The sequence below is a fragment of the Phalacrocorax carbo genome, chromosome 8, assembly GCF_963921805.1.
Source record: "Phalacrocorax carbo chromosome 8, bPhaCar2.1, whole genome shotgun sequence".
Taxonomy (NCBI): Eukaryota; Metazoa; Chordata; class Aves; order Suliformes; family Phalacrocoracidae; genus Phalacrocorax; species Phalacrocorax carbo.
The window spans coordinates 25,481,572-25,499,025 of NC_087520.1; the positions used below are offsets into that span (position 1 = coordinate 25,481,572).

The following is a 17,454-nucleotide window of genomic DNA, read 5'->3' on the forward strand; positions in this document are numbered from 1 at the left end:
TTTGTTTTTAAGTACCATTTGCCAGGTGGGTTGCTGCCAGACAGAGTTCCCATGTTGGGATCTGGCAGGAAAGCTAAACACTTTGAGGTATGGTTCCAGAGCAGCCTAAACTAACTCAGATCAGCATCGCTGAGCTGGTCCCAAAAGCCAGACTGTCAGAGATATAACTGGTTCATTTTGGGAAGCACACTGGTACTACTGGAAGGGAGCAGGTAGGACATGGAGCAGGAATGGCGGAGATGAGACTGCAACAGCACTGATGTAGAATACCTTAATAAAAGGTCACGGAGCTGCAGACTTTGTAGAGGTGGTGCCTGCATGAAGTCCTGCTTCCCCTGACATTAAGGGAAAGATAGAAACAGGTTCACTCACACTCTGAAAATATTCTCCCCATCTTTGAGCCCCTCCATTTCCTTTCCACACTGTGTAAGTAACCTTGGGGATTCAAAATCTACAGAAAAAAGCTAGGTTCCTCAGGCTTATGCTGAGGAACACAATGCTCAGCACATCTGAGGCATGTGGACCCCAATTGGGTAGAAGCTGGCCATCTCAATCCTCCTGACTGGGTCTTCAGTTAGTTGATGCTCGCAGCGTGTGTTTTAGCAGAAGCTAAGGGAGCGGCACCGGTCCCAAGAGCTTGGATCTGAGCCCAGGTTACATCCCTCCTCACCAAATAACAGATTTGACTCCAGGAAGGATTAGGATGTGAGTTGTGGCTTAAAAGGCCATCAGGGTTTGCCTGTCTGAAAGCTGGTCCTACCATGACTGCCAGTGGCCTGATACTTGCGTGTGCACACAGGCTTTACACGTGCTGGCAGAGCCACCCTCTGCATATGAAATAATTTCCAAGGCCCACCAGCTATTCCCACAGATGGGAAGAGCAAAGAGAGATAGAATTATTGAAAAAGGATAAGTAAAAACATATCATGAAAGCATAGGGAATATGTCGAAGGTAATCAAACTGTTGTTCTTCATGGGACCCATGTCATGCTAGACACTTGTTGCTTTGTTAGGGGCAAAGGTGTAAACGCTGCTCTGTTGCAGTCTTCATCAACCATACCAGGAGAGAGCCAGCTTCTCCCACTGAAACTGAAAGCACAAGTTAGCCCTGGGGTTTGGGTGCTTTGTCCTTCAAGCCATTTTTAACCCTCAAAATCAGGGCAGGAAAATCCAGGCACAGTGGCCAATACCCAATTGTCACACAGTGACAAGCCCACCAGGGAAAGGCTCTGGGCAAATCCTGACTCTTGTGAGACACGATAGCATTAGCTATCCTCTCCAGTGAAGCTGGCAGGCTGAGGGCTGGTGGTTAAGAAGAGAGTGAAGGCACTAGCAGCCAGCTGGTCAGAGAAGATTGCTGAGCTCTGTGGGCTGGGATCAGGACAGTATGTGACGCTGTAACACACAGTAGAGCAGCAGTTCCAGTCTGCACTCCACAGGTAACTTGCTGACTAGGAGTCTGTTTAACGCCGAGCTCTGTGTTTGGCATTTCACAGAGGCAGACTCCCTCAGGTTGGTGGGAAAGAGCTAAGCATGATATAGTCAATATAGAATTGTCCACTGCTTTAGGAGCAGTCCTCGTTGGAATGGAGGCCCAAGAGCTCCTCAGCCAAGCTGATGAGACCATTTTCTTCCAGGGCTGCGATCAGCCGTGCTATTGTAGCCTTCTTCCCCTCCGACTGGATAAATCTGAGAAGCAGCTGATAGGCTTGTTCGTATAGTCCTTCTCGGTCATATTCGAGGGCCAAGTTATCAATGACGGGATCACGCAGGGCCCGGCAGTTCTTCTGCAAAGAGCGACCCACTTGCTTCCATTTCTTGGATACAAGTTTGGCAAATTTCTGGTGGTCGTCTGGTGTGAGCGTTCTGTTGGCTGAAAAGGACAGAGGGCAGATAAAGCATAGGGGTTTCATGGCTAGTGTGACGCAGCTCAGGCCAGTCCAATTTTGCTCAATATTCTGTGGCGCAGGAAATCTCTTCAGTGTCCACAGCATGTTATTAAACTGCTGTGGAGCTGCTCTGTTTGTCCTCCGGTGTTTTAACACTAGGGCAGCACTGTGAGTTTGGAGCAGCAGTGCAAGAGCAGCGAAGCTGAAGGGACTGCCCCAGCAGGGGGTCATGCACATGGTCTGCGTGCTCTGATGGCGTTCCTCTATCACTTGGAAGGGAATATCAGCTGGAGTGAGCCTCACTGCTCAGGGTCTCCCTGCTCTCCGTGTGGAGACATGTCCACTCTCCATGTAGCCAGCCATCCCTCAGGGCACTGCTGGTGCCTCGGGTGGCAAACTGTAGCACATGGTGACACACTTACCTGCTCACAGCCCTCTGCCCTGGCACATTGGAGCTCCCTGCCGTGCTCTGACAGTTCCCTTACTGAAATCGTTCCATCAGAATATCCAGGCTTGACCCCACCCTGCAAGCTTGGCAAAGCCTATTTTCCATTTTTCTCCCTGCCTCCCCCTCTCCAGGATGGGACTGTCCAGTGGTTTCCCAGAGCTTATTTTTTTTCTGACAGACATAATCTTTATTCGTTGCAGCCTTTCAAAAGCAACTTGGCAAGGCCTTTCTGAGCAAGTCCCCTGTTCCCTACCTAAGCATCCTCAAAATACTGAAATGCAGACAGGAGCTCTCTCCTTAGATGTTTAGCACTGGAGACTGTATACACAGCTTAAACACACTCAGAAATTATCTAGCTGAGATCAAGCTAAAATTGCTATGTGAGACTATCTGAAAGCTCTCTGTAGGGGACAGACCCCAGAGAAAGCCAGTGTACTGCAGGGAGCCTGGACAAATCAGTCCTGGCTGAAAGCGGGTCTGATAGTGTCCGTAGTAACTTTCCCAGTCTTATTCCAAGCTATACTATTAACTCACCTCAACCAAATGATGTGGAGGAAGAGAACTATTTTGTATTCTTCCTTTCAGTATTAAGGAGTTTTAAAATGTGAGGAACCTGGAAGGCTCTCAAGTATCTGGGTCTGTTCCACCCCAGAAAGAAAACAGGCTGAGCCCTGACCTGAAGTAGTACGGCAATATCTCAGGAGTATTGTAATTCCTTCCTTGTGGGATGCTGGGAAATCCTTGATTTATATCTGAGGTAGATCCCAATATGTAGTCATGTTAATCCTCCCTCTTGGGCTTTGAGGCAAGGAAGACCAAGGGCTCTCTTGGTCAGTTCTAGCTACTCACCGAACACTTGTCCCTGAAAGATGAAGGTGACTTGTGGGGAAAGGGAGCTGCCTCGAGATGGATAAGGTAGAGATGGGGAGTTCAGAGACGTGCAGTCTTTTACAGCCTTGTTGTTGTTGATGCTTTGGTGAACAATCAGGCTCTTGAGGCATTCCTCCAGCTCTGTGATTTCCTCATCCCGCAGGCGGTCAGGCTGTAATGCAAATGGCATCAGTGATTCATGCCAGGTCCACCACCTTGCAAAGCTGTGGATGCTTAGCTGGAAGGCGCAGCTTATGATGGTGTCAAGAGGTGAGCAATGAGCTAGCTATAGCCTGAGTTGTAAAGTGATCATATGAGATAGTCTAATGGAGTTCTGGCTATAAATTTGTGAATTTGAATCTGAAATATGTTAGGAAATAGGCACTCTCTTCCCCCCCTCCCCGGGTTTCTCACATGCAGCAGCGAGCACTTAGAAGTTGCACAAAACTGCTACTAGTCCATGATTATTTTCAGCAGCTCTCGGCAAGAATTAGGGTGCACCAACTTACTTCACACAAGGGTCAGACTCACAGAATGGGACAACCTGATCGAACCGCTCATGGCCACCAAAGCAGGCAGCTCCTGCTACTCACCTCCTCTCTCTCTGCCCCTCCACTACCTAAATTTTGTTGTTCCTGGATTCTCGCCAAGCCAGTTTTTCTCACTAACCAAGAGAAAACTAGTCTGACCTCCAAAAAGCAGGTAATGAGAAAAGGAGTAAAGGCGGCAAAGCACCTGGGAACAGTCAAACCTGGCAAGTGCTCTGACTCAGTCTAGTGTTTAGCTCACTTACAGCAGGTTGGTACCCAGCACTGCCCTCAGTCAGTGACAGCTGTGCCCCAGTGTAATCTTTCTGACTGTTGCACTGTTAGGCAGACTGAGTCAGTTTTGGGGAACTGAGAATAAGCTCATCTCTTTTGTCCAGTCAGCTAGTTCAGCAGAGGGAGGGAGCAGCGAGCAGAAGTTGACATGGTATGGGATATCACATGATGTTTGGTCCAGGGCTGAAAGGTTTGCATTTCATTCTCTGTGCTTGCAGAAAAGCAACCTGACAAAACATGCTCTTGTGCCTAATCTTCCCAAGTAAATGGTGACTACCTATTTCTCAGGACCACCTTGAGGGAACCAGAGCTATAAGGTATTGCTAGTTCCAGGAGGAAAAAAACGAGGAGAGGAGAAAGGCAATGAGTTTAATCGCTTCAAGTTTAGTCACCTTGGTTTTGTGGTGAGACAAGATCTCACTGTTCTTGCTAGCAGGATTAGAGTGCCAGCGCTGAAGTGTGTGATGAGCTAGACGTTAGATATTGCCCCTGAGAGAGAGATTTTGTGTTCACAAGGGCAGCCTGTTCCTGCTGGCAGCAGATGCTGTCTGTCCCCACTCTGTCAGAAGTTGTTGGTATATTGTGCAGAGTGTTTGCACTCACACTCATTTCTAGGTGCCAGTTACCATTGCTGTTCTCAGAGGAGGTGGTGTGTGAGGTGGGGCAGAAAGGTGCTAAGCAGTGATCATTCCACACAGGATCACGGCCCTCTCTGCCTGCCTCACAGGTGTATTGAGGCACACTTGTTTGTGCTCTCAACTGCACCTTGTATAATTCCTCATCTTAGTGGTGCTAACAGCCACACTAATTGTTATACACAGAAAACACACTGATTTAGCAGAACCTCTGTAGGCTGCTTCAGTAACTCTATTGCCCTTCCAGAAAAGTGCACGGTTCTTTTCTGGGGAAGGGCAGAGTTGTTTCTCCATATTACACTTGAGAACTGAAGAATGGAGAAGTCAACAACCCAGCATGCTGCAGCAAAGCAATATTTGTGCCCGCCTTCCTGAGTCCTGTGCTACTGCTCCTCATTGCTGCCTGGCCTCCCTCCCTCTCTCATTCACCTTTTCTCTGTAGATGCACTCGAGGCAGCGATCCTCATCCTTCAGCATGTTGTCAAGGTGCTCATTGCCAGCCTTCAGCTCCATTTCAAGAGGCACTGTAGTCATGGCCAAGAAGAGCTGGAGGTGATTCTGGAGGGACTCCTGGAGTGCTCCTTCCCGGTAACTCTGCAGGAACCGGCGGCAGTTCTCCTGCTTGCAGAACTTGAGCTGGACTATCAGGTGTGGATGGCTGCAGTGCACTTTGAGCATGTCCACACCATTCACACTGCCGGTGGAGTCTGGCAGGGAGAAGTGAGCAGAGTCACTACCTAGACATGAGACAGACAACCCAGACCCACTCCCATCCACCACCAAGCCTGCAGTGGAGTAGCTTTTGAATTCTCTTCTCTCTGTGATCAAGTCCTCTGGGATGCAAAACCTGTATGTAAAACCAAGGGGAAAGGATTACGTTTTTGCTGCCCTGCCACCATCAATTCCCATGAAGTATGGTGTCCAACTCAAGCCATGTGGTACTACACCCCAGGTAATCATCCCAAAACTGTTCATTAGGGGAGATTTTAAGTCTGAGGTTCTGTTTCCAGGACAGAAATGGTTACGCTGAACTGGTAGCACAGGAAAGTTTTTATAGATGAAAGTGCATAGTTCAGCTCAATGCTGACAGTCTTCCATCCTTGTCACTGGAGTTTTATGCAGTGATGAAGGTCCTGGAAAGAAACCCAGTGTTTCCTCACCACCCCATGTCTAGAGGTAACTTTTGGCTGGCTCTGAGCCTTCAACATGTCTCACAAGTGGCAAATGATAGATCCAGCCAAGGGAATTAGGTTGCTTGAGATTGGGCCTTGACTTGTTAAGCTCTTTGTCACAGAGAATTATTAATGGTAAAATGTGAGCAAGGAGAAGCTAGGGATGTACCCTCTAACATTAGTGCAGGGGGAGCACAAATGACATAGACAACAGAAATTGTCCAGGCCTTCATTCTTCCTTCTCCTGGCAAAATTTCATTTTGACTAGCTGTGCACATTGACCTTGTCTCCACAGGGGTTATATATGCTGCTGCTGATAGTTTAGAGTATGTGTTTTTCTCTTTTTTTGCAGCAGAGGCCTGTGAGAGGCTGGCTGTACTGCTTCCAGACACGAATAAACCTCTTGGCCTGTTGTTGCACAGGCCCGTACAGAGGTACCAGCTCAGACTGGCACTACATCAGGTATTTCTAAAACATGGGTCATGGCATTATTTAGACATGCTTGGAGGACAATCCCACTGCAAAGCAGACTTGTGTGCTCCATGTTAGGCAGGACAAGTGACCTGGCATTTAAAAGTATGTGATCTAACAGTGGCTTTAGAGGGTTTACTGAATCCTGGTTGCATCACAAAGTCTAGTTTGGACCAGATGTGTAACTGAGACATGGGCTCAGCACCTAGGAAAGGCATTTTAATTCACTGTGGTTGACCAGAAATGTCTTTTTATTGCTTCCTTCATGCTTTGTTTTTCATGAGTGCTGGTTAAACAAAAGCTTCCATAACAGGGTAAGAGGGCTGGGGAGCGAAAAGCTGCACAGACATGGAAACCTTCATGAATGGGTACGAGACAGCTGCAAATCGACCTCAAAAGAGAGGACTTTGCACACATTTCTTCATGAAACTTCAGACAGCTTCAGACTTCACGTCCTTTTTAGGTCTGAATAAGCATGGTAGGATTCAGCATTTTTGTGGGCTTTCCTTTAAATGTGTGAGCAGATTCACATTCCAGTGACACAAAGCAGCCATAAATCGAGCCTAACTGGACAACTGTGTCAACCTTCCTGCTGCTTCGCATCTTTGGCTCAAGCTGCAAGATGAGCAGGCCTGTATTGGATAAACTAGCCGACTTTGCTAGACTGATGATTGCCAGAGGAAATTACAGTATAGTTACACAAGCCCAGTTAAACAAGATAGGCTCAGCTGTGTGACAGGTAAAGAACACCATGAGTGTCCTTCTAGGTAAATATGATAAACTCTTAAAATTAACTATTATTCTGAAGTTAGCTTGCATCTCAAGCCCTTTTCTGGTGTAAATAGGATCATGTACAGCTGAAGCCAATGTAATTGTCCCTGTTTCTATCAGAAAACAACTTATACTGGCCATCATTCATTTTAAAAATTGGTTTCTGAAAGCACAAATCATGTTTCTGTGGTGGTATAAAGACAGAAATTAAATCTTCTTTCATAGCAATTGCAATCTTTTCCCCTCTTATATAAATGGGTTTAAACAAACATTCATAAAGTAGGATAACTTGTAGGATAGTTCAAGTTGGAAGGAAGCCCAGGAAGTCTCTAGCCCAACCTCCCATGCAAAGCAGGGTCAGTTCCAAGGTCAGACCAAGTTGTTCAAGACTTTTTCCAGTCCTCTTCTGAAAACCCCCAAGGATGGAGAATACACAGATGCTTTGGGCAACTGCTTGACTGTCCTCATGGGGAAAAATGTTTGTCCTTATATCTGGTGTCTACCTCTCATGTTTCAATTTATGCTTGCTATCTCTCATTCCCCACGCACCACTGTGAAGAGCATGGCTCCATCTCCCTGTCCCCGTAAGTATTGGAAGCCTGTTGGTAGATGCCCCCCAAAGCCTTCTCTTCTCCGGCTGAACAGGTCCAACTCCCTCAGCCTTTCCTCACAGGACAAGTGTTCCAGTCCCCGGCCATCTGCTGAACTTGCTCCACTTTGCTGTCTTCCCTAAATACAGTGAACACCAGCTTTCCTTACACACGAGTGTGAGATTAAAGAAAGGCATGGCATTGCACAAAGAGATGAGAGAGCATGCCAAGATATCAGAGAGGATGAGTACCTGCTAATGCCAGCTTCAGTGCCTTGAACACACTAGGTTTCTTCTGGGAGCTTTCGTAGAGTGATGGCAGAACAATAGACTTGCATGTGGACTGGAGGAAGAGATAAGCGCTGCCGATCCAAGGAGCAGAGCTGCCTGCCATCTTCAGCACCCTACAAAATCACACAGGTGAGCTGAGAGACCATAGGGAAAATTGCCTGATGCTGGATGAGTGCTTACAGCAACCACTACGTGCAAGCATGGTGGGATTATGGGGATTTATCCCTATTTCCTAGAGGTGGTGGTAAAGTTGTTAAAGCAAGCGTAACCTTTAAGGAGTTGACAGTTATTCTGTAAAGCATAGCACAGTGGGACATGGTATCCTGCAGACTCAGCTCACAAAGCTCTGCATTCGTTTTCCACTGCAGCCTGTTCATTTTATAGTTCAAAGAGACTCTGAAGCAGAGAGTTTCAGGCCTCATGCCCAGCTGAGATGCATAACTGGGGTGCTCCAGGGAGCACCCAGCAATCTTGGTTCTGGCATGTTCGCACAGGCTGAAGCCCTACGGCAGGCAGAGGCGTTTTGCCCAAGGTCCTGGTCCCCTGGTTTTCCTCACTAAAGGATATATTACAGAGCCCAGGGCTATCCCTTTGCTTTACATACTAGCTCATTTATTATTCTACTCCCGCTGTTCGCCTCTTGCAGCAATGCACCTAGAAGATAGCACATCCATCTCTCTGTATCACGCCTGTTCCTCTCTGGCCAGCAACGGCAACATTTACATCTAACGCAGCTGGACCCAACTCTTTTCCCAAGGCAAAGACAAACCAAAACTCCTCCCAGGCTATGGATATTCAGAATGGAAAAACTGTGCCTTACTGGGCAATGCCAGACTGAGCTGTGACAGCTGGAGAGCACATATCTGACAGCCCAGGAGAAGGCATTGCCACTTCTCCCTTCTGATGTGTACACAAACTGCCTAAGTGTGTCTGTGAGCTGGTCACCGCAAGCTCCCCACAGCTGCTCCCACAGAGCGTGCCACTTGGAGCCAGCCTTTTCATCACACCATAGTGATAAGTAATTTGGGGCTTTTGGCTCAGCCCCTGTCCCAAGTCCTATCTCCTTTCTCTGACTACTTGCTTGCACCTCGGTCACACCATCAGCTGCTTCTCCACAGGCACCCCTTCCTTCCTGCTTTCTGCCCTGTTGCTCAACCCCAAGAGCCTTCCCCTGGCTGGCAAACACCAGCCAGATAATTGCTTGCTCCAACAGTGTCCCCCTCTTCAGATGTCCTTTAGATTGTGGGTGTGAAGATCTTTTGTCACCAGGGGCTGCCAGAGGAAGAAGGATGACCTTCCATGGACTGGCTGTCCTCCAGGTGGTAGCTGGAGCTGGGAACCATCTTTATCCCTTGCAGCCCATCAAACCAGGACACTGGGATGCATGCCCACCTTGTTTCCTTACTGTAAACTTGAACTGTGCCCAGCACAGGAGCCTTTTGCTTCTTCAGAAAATACAGGAAATAACCAGTGAATCATAAAATTCACCCTGAACTGAAGGAGTTCAAGACGTGCCTGCAGAGTGCAGGAGTGAGTGTTTCCAGGCCATGGGCTCTCACATCACACATGCCTTTAGTAAAAGCATCTTGTAAAGAAGAAAGGAAGATGCATTGCTGCTGCAGTCCAGGTCTGGCCTGAGCCTCCAAACACCAGGAAGTTTGGGATCTGGGCACCCACCTCCTAGCATCATCTACCAGAAGGAGGGTAACAAAAAAATCTGAGTAACACCATGGAAAACTACAGATGTGGAATATTTAAAAGATTTAACCCACAGAAAAATTTATCTTTTGCAGTACAAATGCCTGAGAGCTCCCTACCAGCCCAGAGGCACATATGAAGTACAAGGACCCTGCTTCATTCTGCTCCCATCGCTTCAGCCTGGGCCCTGCTGCTCGTGAACCCTTTCCCCACACAGACGAGGTTCTCACTCCCTCAGCAACCGCCTGGTTCGATTCAGCAACATGGAAATTACACCAGGCTTGCCAAAACTCAGGTAAGGCACCCATTGCTGTCGTGCCTCCGCAGCGTTATCCCAGCGGGCGAGTTTTCCAGCCCAGCGAGCGCTGCCCCATCTCGGCAGCGGGGATCCCTCGCTCTGCGTTTGGGCGGCAGCGGCGGGTCAAACCGCCCTGGGGTGCTTTAGGAAAACCATCCCGAGGCGGTAAGTAACGTATGGGACCATCGTTATTGCCTTTTCCGCCGACTTTTGGCACGTGTCAGCCTGCTGAATTCCTGTAAAAGACTAACTGGGAGGCGCCGTCTTTATTTTAAAGGAAAAAGAGCCACCGGCCCCGGGCACGGCCGGGCTGTGCCGCCGGTGGGGACACCACGTTTTCGCCGGTGCCTGCATGCCCCCGCCGGCACAAACCCCGGGGCCTGCTGACCCGCCCCGGCACCGCCGTCCTGCGCGGAGCGCACCGGAGGGGCCCCGACAGCCCAGCCCAGCCCGGCCCGGCCCTTCCCCGGCCCGGCCCCCGCCTCCGCCGCCCGCAGGGCGCGGCCCCGCGCTCCCTACCCCGGCCCCGGCCCTCTTCCCCGCCCGCCCGCGGCAGTTCCGGGACCCTCCGGTGGCTCCGGCCGGTTTTACCTTCTGCCACCGTCGCCGACCGGCCTCGGCGCCACCACTTCCGCCTCTGCGCGGCTCCGGGCGGCGGCACCGCCCGCTGCTCCGCCGACACGGGCCGGGAGGGCCCCCGGGCGGCCCCGGCGGCGGCCGGCTCGGGAAGCGGCTGCGCGCGGGCGGAGGCGGGGGGTTTAACGGAAAAGCGGCGATCGAAGCGCAAGGGGTAGTCCGCTTTCCGTGAATATCTTCCGTTTTTCTTGCTCTGCCCTCTAAAACGGCCCCGAGAGCTGGATGTTGCTTCCATCCGAAGCCGGCGCCAAGGCCGGCCGACGGGGACGGGTGCTGTTTGCTGAGGAGGTCCGGAACGGTTCCTGGCCGTGCCCTGACGCCTCCAGGTCCCCGCACCACAGCGCGGCTGGTGGCTCCGGCGGCGGCTGAATGCCCACCCAGCTTCGGCCGCTTGGTCACCCGTGTAGGTGAGGATACATAAGACGGGCAGAAACGACTGTTCAGGTAGCTTAAGAGCTGCCCGCTGGCTGGGACTGGGCGCGCGCCCTTGGTCCGTTAAGGGTGGAAGAAAGTGGGGTTTTTGAACCCCCTGTGTAGTTTGTGGCTGACGACGCTGCAAGGCTGGCAGGTCCTGGCCGGCACTCTTCATTCAGCTTTCCACCGTGACACTGCTGACGAGGGTGAATGCTGGAAATGAAGATTGTGGGGTTAGTAATTACTGAGCAGCTCTCAGACCCTCCCTTCCTTGGAACTCATTTTGAAAAGGTGTCCTAGGATAATTTAATTGTGGAATGCAGTAGCTCTACAGCATCTGTAACAGCATCCAGGGGTGTCCGTTTGCTCATGGAGAGGTGAGGGATTAATGATGTGGAGTTTCCTTCTGCAGGCAAACCCAGCAGGCTCGGCAGGCAGGTAGGGATGCCTCGGCTGGTCCTCGCATCTCCTACAGGACCAGTAAGATGTTGGTGTCAATACAGCCGCTGAGTTCTGCTGGGTATTCTGGTTTAGTCCTTCCAGCAGTGATACCTGAACGGTCTCCTGCCTCTTTCTGAGCCAGGTGAGGCTGTGGACTCCGCTGTGCACCTCTGACGAACTGAACAGACAGGTAGAGAGAGTAAAGCAGCTTTTCCTGAGTCCATGAAAGGTTCTGTGGCAAGCAAAGCAAGGAGCTGGATTTGGGTCTCCATCGCTCAACCTCAGGTGGGAGCCTCCTGCCCAGGCTGCATTTGCCTTGTATAGCTGTCCTCCTGCGAGCAGAGGCCTAACAGCAGCCCCCCTCTTTGTCTCCAGATGGTGAGAAGCTAGCAAGGACCTGGGGCCAGATTTTGTGCCCACGTGCTAAGCTGCCATCACTCTGGCTTGGCTGTTGGTTTGCGCAAACTCCCTGGGGAACTGAACTTCAAACAAAAGCGGAAAGCATTATAAAACACTTTTTTATATATATAAAAAAATATATATAAATACCTATGTATTTAATGCTGTTTTACAGCAACAGTATTTTAATAATATAAGCAAATTTGTTTGCCAAAGGAAAAATATAATTGAAATAAATCCCTGAAGGGGTTAATCCCAGCTGGCTCTCCTGGTTGCTCACCTTTACAGTGTCAGGCCTTGGCGGGCAGGCAACACCCGCAGCCCCTTTCAGGGTCAGTGGCCTGGTGATGCCAGCACTTCTGGAAACCGGGCATTTACTTGCTGACAGACTAAGCACCAACTTGTGAGTTCAAGTGTTTAAGGGTTAATGGGGTGAAATGAGCCCAGACATCCCAACCTTCTCCTGTAGAAGACAGGGTGAGTTGCTGTTGGCACCATCACCCACCCGTGTCCCATAAACATTTCTCCTTGAAGCTAATTTGTTCGCTGTATATTGAGGGGGTGAAAAGGAAAGGTAAAAGGGTGGCTGAGACCCAGGTTTCTCTTCCACTAACCCTTGCTAAGTGTGTGCTTTCTGGGAGCATCCCGTGCAGTGAAATCAAAGTGTTTGATAAGCACTTGGAGTTTCACCCTGTTGTTTCCTGCTTGGGAAGTAAAAGATGCCTGTGCAGGGAGGGTTCAATGGCGTGCCTGCTTGGGGAACGCACGGCTTGGGGAACACAGGCTCTCCCTCAGCCTGGCGGCTGCTGGGGATTCAGTGCTGGGGCCCTGCAGGGAAGTGGGGTGTTAGGTAACTTTGGGGGGGGAGGGTGCTGAAAGAGGAGGAAAGCAGGGCTATTAATCTGTGCATTCCCATAAAGGATAGCGCAGCATCCCGGCTCCCACCCCGTGGGCAGGAAAGGTGCCTCTCATCTGTTATTTTTGGCATCTCCTCCTCCGCTCCTCCCTCTGGGGTGCAGCCGGGGCTGGGAGCCGCAGGCGGGGAGCACAGAGGAAGACAGGCCCTCCTCCGAGAGGTACGCTGCGCCCCTTCCCAGACTGGCGGGGTCTGCGTGGGGCTGGAGAGGGCGCTGTGGCGGGGGGCTTCCCCGTCGCTGCTCGGCTCGCGGGGAGAGGGCCGGCTAGGCCTGCGCTCGTTGGGCGTCTCGCCAGGCTGCAGCGCCGCCTGTTCCTGTCGGGGCTGCCGGCCGCTCGCTCTCAGCCGGCGTCTGCCTGGCTTCCTCGGGGCCTGCTGGGCTGAGAGCTGATGAAGCTCGGTGCAGCAACCAGCAGCGCTCCTCCATCGTGTGGTTAATAAAGTTCAGAGATCCTTCACGGCTTATGAGATGCGGTCTGACCCCGGCTGTCCTCACCAGGGCAGGCACCCAGGGTGGGCCAATGCCAATCCACAGCGTTCACAGAAACATGAACCGTGCTCCTCACTGACTCAAAGCCATGCGATTATTTAAAGTAACACTAATAATTTTGCCTTTCTGCCTGCCTTCCTGCTCTTGGGCCATATTTTTAAGTTTTTCCAAGCCATCGCCATGGCTAGAAATGCACCTTTACTTTCTAAGAGGTTCAAGATCCTTTTCATGTGTCTCCAAGGGCTTTAAGGAAAAATATCATAATGAAAATGAAAGGATTTCATGTAGGGCAAAGAGCAGTTTAACATGTTGCCAGACACGTATTAGAGACTCTATTAAAAGCAGCTAAAAGTAGAAGAGCAGGGTCTGAGCTGGCAAGGTGATTGTCAGTGGAAATGACAAACGATAGTGAGTTCCCAGGAAGGAAGGAGCACTGTATTGCTTGGTCGTTCTGGCTCAGAGGTGGGTGGAAAGGGGGTTGTCACTGATATGATAGTAGATAAGATAGTATAGCTGCTATGCTACTGCTACCTCACACTCAAAATAATGAGTCACACTTCAAAGCAGCATATTCTAGAAAAATGTGCAATTGTGCTCCTCTCGGCATTATGCTTTTTGTACCACTACTCCATACTTGCTTCATGTTTTTCCACTATTTCCCTACTTCGAGGATATCTATAAGCAAAGGGTTTTCATTCAGATGAAACCTGTGATGCTGAGATAATGCTGTAACTCCAGGTCCTGGGCCTTCAGAAGCAAGAGGGCACGCCATGAAATTCAGAGGGAGATTGAGAGACTTGGCCCAGTGCTAGCCTAGGGAGGCGATTGCTTGCATTTAAAAACCCCTCACTTGTTTATGAGAGGGTTGAAAAAATATGTCATGCTGGTAGTTTTACTTGTGCAGAAATCTAAAAGGTAGGTACAACACATTCTGGAAGAAGATGAATGAAAAAGTTAAGTAATGGTCTGATGTTATGAACCTCAGCCTTTTTCCCAGGTGCTTATTCTTTTGCATTATAGTTCACATGAAGGGTTAATCAAAATATGCTTTTCTGTTTCTAAGTCAGACGAGTATAAACACTATTTCTAAGAACTGGAATCACAGTAATAAAACATTTTTTTTCTGAACTGTCACATCTCATGACAGGAAAGGACCACTTTAATTAAGCCACCAGTTTCTGCTATAGATCTTCTGTTTCACCATCAGTAAAAAATGGGTATGTGGGGCTGTTTTCTGTGCAGGGCTTCTGCTTGCAAAGAGGTTTTTCCCCCCCACAGTTTGAGAAATCTGTCTCAGCTTTTTGAATACCAGTGCAGCAGTACTAGAAAATTCCTTTGCATTTTTATTACTCAGAGTAGCAAAACCCAACTGCAGGAAAAAAGGCTGCCCCCCCACCCCCAAGGTTTGATCTGACATCTTTAACTCTTGTAAAATATCACGCATCATCTTAGGTTTGATTGAAAAAATGTGCAAAAGAGATTTTCCTCATTTTTCTGTTCAATTTAAAATTTTGGTGAAATTTCAAGTTTGAAAAAATGTTGACCTCCTGTGTGATCCAGTTGCATTGGTTTAATTTGTTAAATAAATCCTAATGTGTGTGTGTCTTTGTCTTTGTTTTGTTTTGTTTTTCTGAACAGGGACTTCTGAGAATTAATTGCAATTTTGGAAGTTTTTCCCATTATTTAAACCTGACTGAATCGGCAAAAATGCCTGCTATGGTTCCAGAACTGTGGAATTACATCCCAGAAGAAGTTCTCAGGCAAATTTTCTATTATCTTTCTCTTCGAGATAGATACACGGTCTTCCAGGTGTGCAGGCAGTGGGCTACAGCTGTTTCCTCTAGCTCTGTTTGGCATTACACAGAGATCAGGTAAGAGGACTGCATTTCTAATGTCCAAGCATCTATGCAGGCATAGCTAGATCATTCTGTTTTCAGTGCCTGTCAAACGCTTACACCGCTCTTCTGTGACGTTATTGACATTAATTGTGACTTCTATGTGTGATATAATCTTACATGACTAGCACCTTTTTATGTAAGAGAGAAAGTTGTGTTATATGCTGGGGGTTTTTAATTGCTGCTGCTGATTTGGCATTTAGGCTTTAAGTTGCCATTTGAAAACGGCAAGAGACAGTAACTAACTAGTCAACTTCATCATGACACTTACTTCTCTGATGGGTTTTTCTGGGGACTGACTCCTTTCGGTGTTTGGCCTTCCAGTGACTCTCCAGGCATCAGGTGAGAAGAAGCGTCCGGGGAATCTGTTGATGTTTGCAGAAACGCTAGTAAAGGAGAGTATCTGCTCTGTAGTTGCTCAACGCAGCATTCACAGTGACTAAGAGTTTGTATTACCCTTCCAGCTGTGACTCAGAGGATGAGGAAGGCATGCTACAGAGCCTGCTCCAGTTCCTCAGCCAAATAAAACACCTAAAGATTGTGTTTGACCAGTCCAAGGAGGTCAACCGGAAGAATGTGACACGCATCTTGGATGTCTTGGCAAAACAGAACCACAAACTGCAGCAGCTGTGCATTGTGTGCCGTGGGGAGAACCCCTACTTTTACTCTGGCCAGGACATCCTACAGAGCATACGGAATATATGTGACACTAAAAACCAGATAGATCTTCAGCATATTGATTTTCGAAAAATGCCCTTCACTCTTGATGGTGAGCTTGTTGAACTCTTAGCTACCGCCAACCCAAACTTGCACAGTTTGTTCATCAACAACCGGACCCTGGTATGCAACGTGGCACCAGACACCATTAGGAAAGTTCTCAGAGCATGCCCCAGACTCTCAGCCTTGGGGGTTTACTATGCCAGTTTGTCTGACGATGTATTTCAGGAACTGCTCAAGCCCGAAAGAGCAGCTTTCACCCATTTAGACATTTTCTGTGAGCGCCTGGACAAATACATACCAGTCATCTCAGAAGAACTCTGGGCTGCTGTAAGTCAAAAGCATCCTCAGCTCTGTATAGACCTAGAGTTTGATCATACAGTCCCTGCCTGCAAAATACCACTGATCCTAAAACCGAATATGCCTGTGAGCACACTGCAACTCAATACCTATAACTACATGGTAAATCAGATTAGGTTTGTGACACAGAGCTACAGCAGTACTTTAAAGAAGCTGACACTGCAAACCACGTCCTCAGAGGACTTAAATTCCTCACTAGTAGATCTGGCCAGGCAGTGCAGAAATCTGTTGGAGATCCACTGCTATTGTGTGGTCAGCCAGGAGGTGGTAGAAGCGTTCCTCATGCACTGCCCCAGTTTGAAACAGTACACTCTGAAGGTCACCAAGGAACGGCACCCCTGGAAACCCGTAACAGTTCAGTGACCTGCTCCTACTGACTTCTTGGGGAAATTGTGGGGATCTGCGAGAGGGCAGGGAAAGAAGTTTTAGGCTATAAGGAAAACACTGCAAAATGCTATTTGCAGTCATTGAGAACGTGCCGTTTCAACAGCACTGGCTGTTACGTATGATACACACCTGTTCTGCAGGCCAAGCATTTACACTCAAATGTAACAGAGAAAGGGTTACAGAGAAATAGAATTCCTCTCTTTTTTTCCTTAATTTTCTTTCTTTCTTTCTACTACTCTTTTGGCGTTTCAGTGATGGTGAGATCACCTGTTATCCAGCTTGGAGGGATATAACAGGAGCTGAATTATATCAGGAAATACAAGCAGGACAAAAAGCGCTTAAGGAAAAGCATTGACAAGGTAGTAATAAAAGGCACGTGGCCTGCAAATTCCCTTGTCCATCTTGTCTTTCTGTTGCTGGGGAATGCTGATTTCCAGGTTATAATTTGAATGACTTTTGCAAAGGCCTTTGCTTTCATTACATTGTTAGTGTTTCTTAGGACAATCAGGAGTATTAACAGGTTTTGAATCTGATGTCTGCATTCACATGCAAATTATCTTGCATCTGAGTTAGGATACGTGTGTGTGGTTCTGTTCTACCAAAGATTTTGGTAAATGTTATTTGAAGAGCAGTTTCTGAGCTGAAATGATCCTGGCATAAAGTGACACTGCGAGCTCCTATTAGAGCTATCTAAAGCATTTATTATAATAATAATAATAAAATAAAGCATATTGTCATCTAGATTCTATGTGTAGCTGTTTTCATCACCCTCTCTTCTTACCTAAGAGCCCAATTGTTTCTCTTGACAAATAACATGGGATCTGTAGCCAAACCAACTTAAAATTT

General features: G+C 48.6%; 2 protein-coding genes across 5 annotated transcripts; one reads left to right on the forward strand and one right to left on the reverse strand.

Annotated features, from left to right (window-relative positions):
- Positions 1–860: 860 nt before the first annotated feature.
- On the reverse strand, positions 861–8,060 carry TRADD (TNFRSF1A associated via death domain). The gene is made up of 4 exons (XM_009501222.2): positions 7,919–8,060; positions 5,093–5,370; positions 3,187–3,379; positions 861–1,873 (listed from the first exon to the last, which is right to left on the reverse strand). The coding sequence occupies exons 1-4, from the start codon at positions 8,058–8,060 to the stop codon at positions 1,566–1,568; spliced, it is 921 nt and encodes a 306-aa protein (XP_009499517.1). The 3' UTR covers positions 861–1,565.
- Positions 8,061–9,867: 1,807 nt separating this feature from the next.
- On the forward strand, positions 9,868–17,351 carry FBXL8 (F-box and leucine rich repeat protein 8). Of its 4 annotated transcripts, none has more exons than XM_064459294.1 (3): positions 9,868–9,950; positions 14,888–15,120; positions 15,609–17,351. In XM_064459294.1, exons 2-3 carry the CDS (start codon positions 14,957–14,959, stop codon positions 16,582–16,584), a joined length of 1,140 nt encoding a protein of 379 aa, XP_064315364.1. In that variant the 5' UTR covers positions 9,868–9,950; positions 14,888–14,956; the 3' UTR covers positions 16,585–17,351. The 4 variants fall into 4 exon arrangements, with proteins under 4 accessions (XP_064315364.1, XP_064315366.1, XP_064315365.1 ...); XM_064459296.1 differs by lacking the exon at positions 9,868–9,950 and adding an exon at positions 10,896–10,996; XM_064459295.1 differs by lacking the exon at positions 9,868–9,950 and adding an exon at positions 11,003–11,236.
- Positions 17,352–17,454: the final 103 nt, after the last annotated feature.

Bases quoted from the DNA above. Each gene is read 5' to 3' on its own strand.
- TRADD (XM_009501222.2), bottom strand. From the start codon at position 8,060: ATGGCAGGCAGCTCTGCTCCTTGGATCGGCAGCGCTTATCTCTTCCTC. The intron at 5,371-7,918 runs GTACTCATCCTC...TCTCCCTGCCAG, and splicing joins ACTGAAGCTGGCATTAGCAG to ACTCCACCGGCAGTGTGAAT. The intron at 1,874-3,186 runs GTGAGTAGCTAG...TGTCCTTTTCAG, and splicing joins CTTTCAGGGACAAGTGTTCG to CCAACAGAACGCTCACACCA.
- FBXL8 (XM_064459294.1), top strand. From the start codon at position 14,957: ATGCCTGCTATGGTTCCAGAACTGTGGAATTACATCCCAGAAGAAGTT. The intron at 15,121-15,608 runs GTAAGAGGACTG...TTACCCTTCCAG, and splicing joins TGGCATTACACAGAGATCAG to CTGTGACTCAGAGGATGAGG.